A 7,500-nucleotide genomic window follows, 5' to 3' on the forward strand; every position below is an offset into this window, starting at 1 on the left:
CTCCTTCGTAGCACAATTATTTTCTCATTTTGTGGAGAAGAGCAAAAAAATGAAAGTAGAAAATAATACATTCAAAACTCAATGGTGAGGAACAACTCCAGAGGCAGAATTGATTGAACTCCAGTGGCTGTGTGTTCCTCCCCTACCCCTCTGCCTGCAGGCCTGAGACTGCCTTAGAGGCTCTGCGTAGAGAAAACCTTTCACTTCTGCCTCTACCATTCTCACAGTGGGGGTGAAGAGGGTGAGGTTGTGTTTTTTTTTGGGGGGGGGGGGGGGTTTGTTTGTTTGTTTGTTTGTTTGTTTGTTTTGTTTGTTTTTCATCATGACTGAAACTGTGATTTTTCAGTCATGCGAAACCACAGACACCCTGTTGCTACCATGTCCAGTCTATCTAGAGATCACCTGAGCGTTACTGAATAATTTTCATGACCCAAGCAGGGAAAAAAAGCAGAAAACCCCAAGATATTTGGTATTTTGTGCAGCCATTTCGTATTGGTAGTTCATTCTCACAAAGGCTTGCTCGATATGGGCCTTTCATTAGTATGGCTGGCCAGCAGTGTTAGCCAGGGATACGGTCTCTTATCAGAGTCTGCACAGAGACGCAGAGGTTTGTTCAGCATTATGCCCTCAAAATGGAAGATAATAGGCTTTGGTGTATTTTCCAGCTCTGGAGTGGTGATTTATGACTGGCTTGGTGCAAGGGACATAGGGCTGCCACACATTATCAGCATTTGAGGGGAGAACGCTCGTCCTAGTTCTCTGTGCAGCCGAAATGGCTGTTTGGTGTAAAGGCATTTGATTTGGGTCAGTTGAGTGCAAACAATGGGGTTTGTGTCCTGGGCTGGAGTCTGTAAGTGGGAGCTGGCAAGAAAAGTAAGAGCTAAGGAACAGATGGGGATCGGCACATAGAGAGAGTGTGTAAGAGAGAGAGAGAGAGAGACAGACAGACAGACAGACAGACAAGGACTGAGTATGTGAGTGAACTGGGAAGAGTCTCAGGATTCATTCAGGGTTAGAGACAGCAATATAGCACCTCGGCACTCTTCTGATTGACTGTTTGACCAGGGAGAACAGAAGCCTCCATTCTAATGCTCATTAGTTTAGCAAGTTATTTTAAATGGACAGAGGCTTTTTCTTGACATGCATTTAACCGTAAGGTCATAAGTTGTGATTGTGGTTCTTCATGCGAAGTTTTTTTTTTTGGAGGAGTTTGGTTACAGTTTCTCAGGCCATCTGTACCTAAAAAGAAGTATACTAAATAAGGGCTCATCATGTTCCTCTTACTCAAATGTGCTCTTCTTCTTTGTTTCATTGGCGAGTGCTCTCATTCTTTCAGGCATGTGTTTATTAGGGCCCAACATGCCCCCTGCTATTAGTGCATTTTGGCCCTTGCCAGCTGGTGATGTCTGAATCCAGAGGTGATGATCACTGTAACAGCTGCCTGGCAGGCATTTTTAAACTCCTGCCTTTCCAAGAGAACCTGATTGGAGACAGAGACACAGTTAGAGCTGACCATTCCAAGTGCTCATTATCGGTGGCTCCTGGCCTAATTTCGCTCTGAATTTGTTAGCTCTAATCTGCTGTTTCTTTTGAGTGTGTAGTTGTTGTATATTGTCATTTTTCTATGCGTGCGTGCGTGCGTGCGTGCGTGTGTGTGTGTGTATGCGTGCGTGTGTGTGTGCGTGTGTGTTTCTGCACTGTCTCCACATGATGACTCCCTGCCTGATCCAGTTTCTATAGAAGCTCACCATGCATTTACACAGACCCTGTTCCTCATTTCCATCCTGCACAATAGCACTGATGGCAGTGGCAAAGCGTTTGAAGCATGTCGTAAATACCACATTTCTTTCTTTATGTGCTTTTCCTGCTGCCCGCCACCACCGCGCGTGTAGCTCTCCACCTTGTCGATGCTCTTCCTGCACCTTTGGGGGATCTGAGGGGAGGTGGACTCTTCTCTGCAGGGGCTTTTAAAGCCTGCCTGTGGAGGGGATTGAGTCTTCCTTTCACACCTGACCTCCACACTCTACTCCAGCACCGAAGGGCTTTTGAAGGGGTCACACAGACCCCAGACAAGAGCCCTTGCGGGATTCTTCACCTGCGGGAAAGCAAGTGCAGTTCCCTGGACAGTGCTTCGGTCTCAGAGTGAGCCAGCTGGAGCTGGGGTGGAGCCGGGTAAAGCTGAAGAAGGGAATCTGCTGGAAGATCAACCTTCCGCTTGGCAGAATTAACGAGGGAGGCTGTAGGTCAAGATATCCAGCTTATTTCTAGCAAATCACGGCCACAGAGGATGTAAAATTAAAAATGGGGCAGAGAAATATGTGTGTAATAAACAGTGGTAAAGGTTAGGTAGGGCTTTCTGCTAATGGACAAGTGAGGTGAACCATCGCATGCCAGTGAGACACTGCTATGATTAAGCTCACAGATTTTACAGATCAGGTGTCTGGATGTAGCAGAGATGGAGACTGATGCTAACAGCCAAGGTGGAGCTGATGGTTAGTGATAAATATTTGAAGTGAAATACACATCACTGCATCACACTTTTGCTGCACTGAGACTGTGTGTGTGTGTGTGTTGGTGGCTGGGTGAAGAATACTGTCAATAAGCTGTCTGTTCTCTTCATAATAAGACTTTGCTGCAATGACTTAGAAGTTATGACAGTATCTGCCCTCTCTCTCTCTCTCTCTCTCTCTCTCTTTCCCTCTCTCTCTCCCTCTCTTTCTCTCTCTCTCCCCCTTTTCTCACCCTCCTGCTTGTTCTCTCCCTCCCTCACACACACACACACACACACCCGCTCCCTCTCTCTCTCTCTCTCTCTCCCTCTCTCTCTCTCTCTCTCTCTCTCTCTCTCCCCCCCCCCACTGTGTGTGCTCTCAGCAGTTTTCATTGCTCTCTTTGATCTCTAGGAGAGTTTATCTCAGCGTGTGTGCGTATGTTGGCCTTGGTTCTTTATTTGGACATGTCTCACTGTGATTCTGTGTGTTGCACTATGCTCATGTCACCCAGTGCCTGGAAGCCTGTTTTGCCATGTTTCCACTGGCGTGCGTGGACTTTGCTCGCCACAAACCCACCTTCCACATGTAGAGCTGCCTTAGAATATTGAAGCAACACCAGTCTGGTTGCAGGTTCGGGATATTAGGTCAATATTCAGAGCTGATACGATGTTGCTTTAGATTGACTTCTGCTCTGGATGTTCAACCAGGGCACAACTCGACTGCTGTTAAAAAGTCAGACACCTCACAAGAAGGCCTGAAAGAATTACACTCATATTTATAGACATCTAGTATATACTCATAACAAAGGGCCCATGTATGGTCATATAACACTTTTACTCTTTTTGAACTGTTATTTTCTCAGTAGTTTAGTTTCTGAATTGCTCACTCTTCTCGTTAACTGCATGTCGCCTTTCTCGCGTGCATTGCTTCTCTCGCTTTGGTTCCATGGCTTTTATTTCCCTATCATCCTTGATCCCTGTGCTATCAAACTGAAAAGAGAAAAACATCAGGTCTTTGTTTGTTTGCCTGGGCAAAACTCTCAAGGTTGGTCAGATCACTGGGTGTCAAGACGCTCATCAGGATTAAAGACCTTTTTAAATGTAGAATAGAGCAAAGATGAAAAAGAGACAACACCAGTGTTATGTAAGGCAGAGTATGAACAGTATTGCTTTATTTGAATGTTTAAAGCCTAGCACACCTCTGTGTTTGGAGGATTGGTATGAGTACATGCACCTTAATTCCCCCGTTTGTATGTGTTTAATAAGGTTACAGTGTCAATTTGTTTAATTTAATGCCCTGTCTCTGCACGTTTGCGTGTGAAGTGTACAACTGCAGGCAGGGACGAGTGTGAGCTGTAGAAGGAGGTTTCCAGGAGAGAATGGTAGAGGCATGTTAACACCCCCCCCCTCTCTCTCTCTCTCCACTCTCCTCCTCTCTCTCCCTCTCTCTCTCTCCACTCTCCTCCTCTCTCTCCCTCTCTCTCTCTCTCCACTCTCCTCCTCTCTCTCCCTCTCTCTCTCTCTCTCCACTCTCCTCCTCTCTCTCCCTCTCTCTCTCTCTCCACTCTCCTCCTCTCTCTCCCTCTCTCTCTCTCCACTCTCCTCCTCTCTCTCCCTCTCTCTCTCCACTCTCCTCCTCTCTCTCCCTCTCTCTCTCTCTCTCCACTCTCTTCCTCTCTCTCCCTCTCTCTCTCTCTCTCTCTCTCTCTCTCTCTCCACTCTCCTCCTCTCTCTCCCCTTCTCTCTCTCTCACTCATTTCTGACAGTGTAATGTGTGCAGGCTTATTGGATTCACGCTCCTCCGGCTTGTAGCACATCCCTTGACGTCTGATCACGTAGTGAAGCAAGCCATTGCCTCCAAACTCAGACATCTCCTGTGATTTCGGAGGAATTAGAATTGACGCCTGCGAGTTTTTCTTTGAATCTTCAGATTTAACTGCATTAACAGAGTGGGAAGGCAGAATACCCACAGCCCTGTCGTATCCGAGAAAAAGCAATCGGCTTTGCTCGACAGCTTTCGGCTTCAGCCTCTCTGATGACTGACTGCACATGGTACAGCTCTCAAGAGGATACATGTCCTTCGTTAGGAAAGACACATATACACACACACAAATACATACACATACATAACAAAAACATACATACATACATACAAACACACAGACATACATACACAACAGTTTTAGCTCACTATTCCTTTGCATCAGCAATTTACATCAGCCAAACTGCCATGTGCCCAATTCAGCTGTCTTATCAGTGTGGGGTAACACTGATCAAAGAGTGAGGAGACAGTCCTGTCTCTCAGATTTAGGCAGGAAATGGGTGAGTGGGGGAGAGGGTGTGAAATGCTCTCTTGGTTGGGTACGGATGGCAGAAGGTCCAGGTGGGATGTCTTTGGGGCTCAACCCCCCTCCCTGCTCCCTGACTGTGTTTATATCTCTCACGAGAGTTGATTTGCGATGGCGCGAGTAAGCCGGCGAACACCACAATGGGCTGAAACCCTTCCATGACTGAGGCCAGCCAGAGAGGAAGACGAGTGAAGGCAAAAGAAGCCAAGGAGGATAGATGAATGGTTGCCTGGCAACAGAATTAGGCAGTTTTCAGATTAGGTTACAGTCAAAATGAGCTGTGGTTTGCCTTCTGTTAAATGTCTTTAGCAGGATTGTCACTTGTCAGATGAAGGGTGAAAAAATGTTGTGTGTGTGTGTGTGTGTGTGTGTGTGTGTACACGTGTGAGATCATAGTGAACTGCATCTGAACTGTGCATCATAATTCATTAATGTACCTGCACATTTCTGAAGATAAACAGTGTTTGCATTTACACTAACATGCTGGGGTTAATGGTATTTATTTATATGTGTTTACAAAAGTGTGACGTGTTTGGCATGGTACATAAGCAGAGGGCAGTTTTGTGTGCTGGTATGTGAAGCTGATGCATTATAATTATTGTTCTGCCACAAAGGAGTATTATTGAAAAAAAGAGTTAACAAAGAAAGGAGCACTAGAACAAGGAAGGGATGTGTGTGTAAGAGAGAGAGGGAGAGAGGGTAACAAGAGAAAGAGAAAAATTTAGAGGGAAAAAGGGAAGCGGAAGAAGAGAATGCAATGCCTTAGGTGGATTCCATGTCTATATGCTCACATGAGCGTGTGTGTGTGTGTGTGTGTGTGCGTGTGTGTGTGCTTGCGTGTGCGCGCGCACGTATGTGTGTGTGTGCGTGCGTTTGTGGGTTATGCTGATCCAGCACAACCGTGAAGTGTTTTCGTTAGCTTTACTGTCACGGACGACAAAAAACCTTGACACTCAGGTGTCCTGCTCGCCTCCAAATAGTAGTCTGAGTAGCAGAGGTGCCCCGCCCTCTCTTCCTGGTCACCAGTACACCACGCCCATGGGGCGTGGCCTGCTCCTCATGATGATCTGTCCGTGGCAGGGTCTAAGCTGTGATTTTACCGAGCACTGTCTGTAGAGCTGGTACCTCCGCACGGTGCGTGTGCCTCTCTTTGTGTGGCGTGAAATGCGCTCTGGTTCATGCAGTCATTCGTGTTCCCTGGAGGTCTCTCGGGCTGTGTGATAAGGCAGCAGATTTCTGCTGTAACTACTGCACAGCAAGTGTCACACCTGCAGCACTGTCCGAGGTGCTGCTCTCCAACACCCGACCTGCATCTCAGATTAGCGCAGGAATCAGGGGGGTTTATTGAATTTATTCAGATCATAGCAGAGAATGTAATCCGAGTATTATGGGTGTGTGTTCGTGCATGCAGGGAGTGGGGGCAGGGTGTTTGCAAGACAGGGTGTAAGGATGAAGGTTTGGAGACAGATTCTCCCATTTGCTGTGCTCTAGCAGCTCTCTCTCTCTCTCTCTCTCTCTCTCTCTCTCTCTCACACACACACTCACACTCACACACACACACACGCACGCATGGAGAAAAAGAAAAAGATGCTTGACATGACAAAATAGCAATTTGGGGAAATCATTTATACGTGTCCACACCCTCCCCCTCGCCCGTTTCCAAGTCCTCTCGTGTGGAGACGGGGCTGGTGCCTGCACGAGCTGATAGAACACCCTCGTGCCTCCTGTTCACAAGACGGTGGGCCGAGATGGAACCTACACGAGCAGGCGTCGGGCGAGAGTGACGCCCGGGGCGGGAGCTCTGTGCTCGGAGCTCGGAGAGGGAAGCCCCCCAACGGAGCATGAGTCATTCAGCGGGTGGAAACGGCCTCTGTGGATCTGGCGGTGGGATGGGAGCGTTTGGGGAGATCTAACTAGGCATCTGTCTGAGTGTGCTGTTTTTTTCTCCCCGGCCCCTGCTTCATCTTCTCTCTGTCTTCTTTCGCGCTTTTTTTTCTCTCCCTCCTGCTTTCTGTGTGTTTTGGACTGTGCCCCTCCCGCTCCCTCTCTCTTCACATCCATCCTAACTGCCGCTCGCCCGTCTAAGTTGTCTTCCGATCCTCAAACCATCAATCTCCCTCTTCTCTCCTAACCATTTCCCGATTCTCTGTTTGTCCTGCCAATCTGCCCTTTCTCTATTCTTTCCTCACTTACTGTCTCTCTCTCTCTCTCTCTCTCTCTCTCTCTCTCTCTCTCCCTCCCTCCCTCCCTCCCTCCCTCCCTCCCTCTCTCTCTCTCTCCCCGTCTCTGCAGGTGGAGTAATGGCACTATTATGTGTCCTTTGGATTCTCTTTATGTTTCACTCCCGTACTGAGGCTGGGCACAATACAACTGCAGGTAATATGAAAGTGCACAACTGTGATTGTGAGTCTATGCAAACAGTCGGTTGCCAGTGTGGTGTGTGTGTGTGTGTGTGGGTGTGTGTGTGTGTGTGTAACTGTGGTTTTGTCTACCAACTATGTAAACCTCTGTCCACATGAATTTTTCTGAAGTGTATCTTATGCATTTCTTGTTTTATGGGTTGCTCAGTCCTGCTCATTGTTTGGAACTCATTTCCCCCTTTGGGTGTGTTTGTGGGTTTGTGTGTGTAATTGCGTGGGACTGTATTTTGGGAGAGCTGTG

The 7,500-nt window shown here is 47.6% G+C and overlaps 1 protein-coding gene across 5 annotated transcripts in view; it reads left to right on the forward strand.

Annotated features, from left to right (window-relative positions):
• The window catches only part of gabbr1b (gamma-aminobutyric acid (GABA) B receptor, 1b), a 65,374-nt gene that overhangs the window by 4,869 nt on the left and 53,005 nt on the right, over positions 1-7,500 (forward strand). For 4 of the 5 annotated variants that reach the window (XM_027019739.2, XM_027019740.2, XM_027019741.2 and 1 more), the window contains exon 2: positions 7,132-7,215. The exons of the other annotated variant lie outside the window; for it this stretch is intronic. In XM_027019739.2, the coding sequence (XP_026875540.2) occupies positions 7,140-7,215 (76 nt within the window). In that variant the 5' untranslated portion in view covers positions 7,132-7,139. The remainder of the gene's footprint in view (positions 1-7,131; positions 7,216-7,500) is intronic. 5 annotated transcript variants of the gene reach the window in all.

This window comes from Electrophorus electricus, chromosome 8 (genome assembly GCF_013358815.1).
Source record: "Electrophorus electricus isolate fEleEle1 chromosome 8, fEleEle1.pri, whole genome shotgun sequence".
Classification (NCBI taxonomy): Eukaryota; Metazoa; Chordata; class Actinopteri; order Gymnotiformes; family Gymnotidae; genus Electrophorus; species Electrophorus electricus.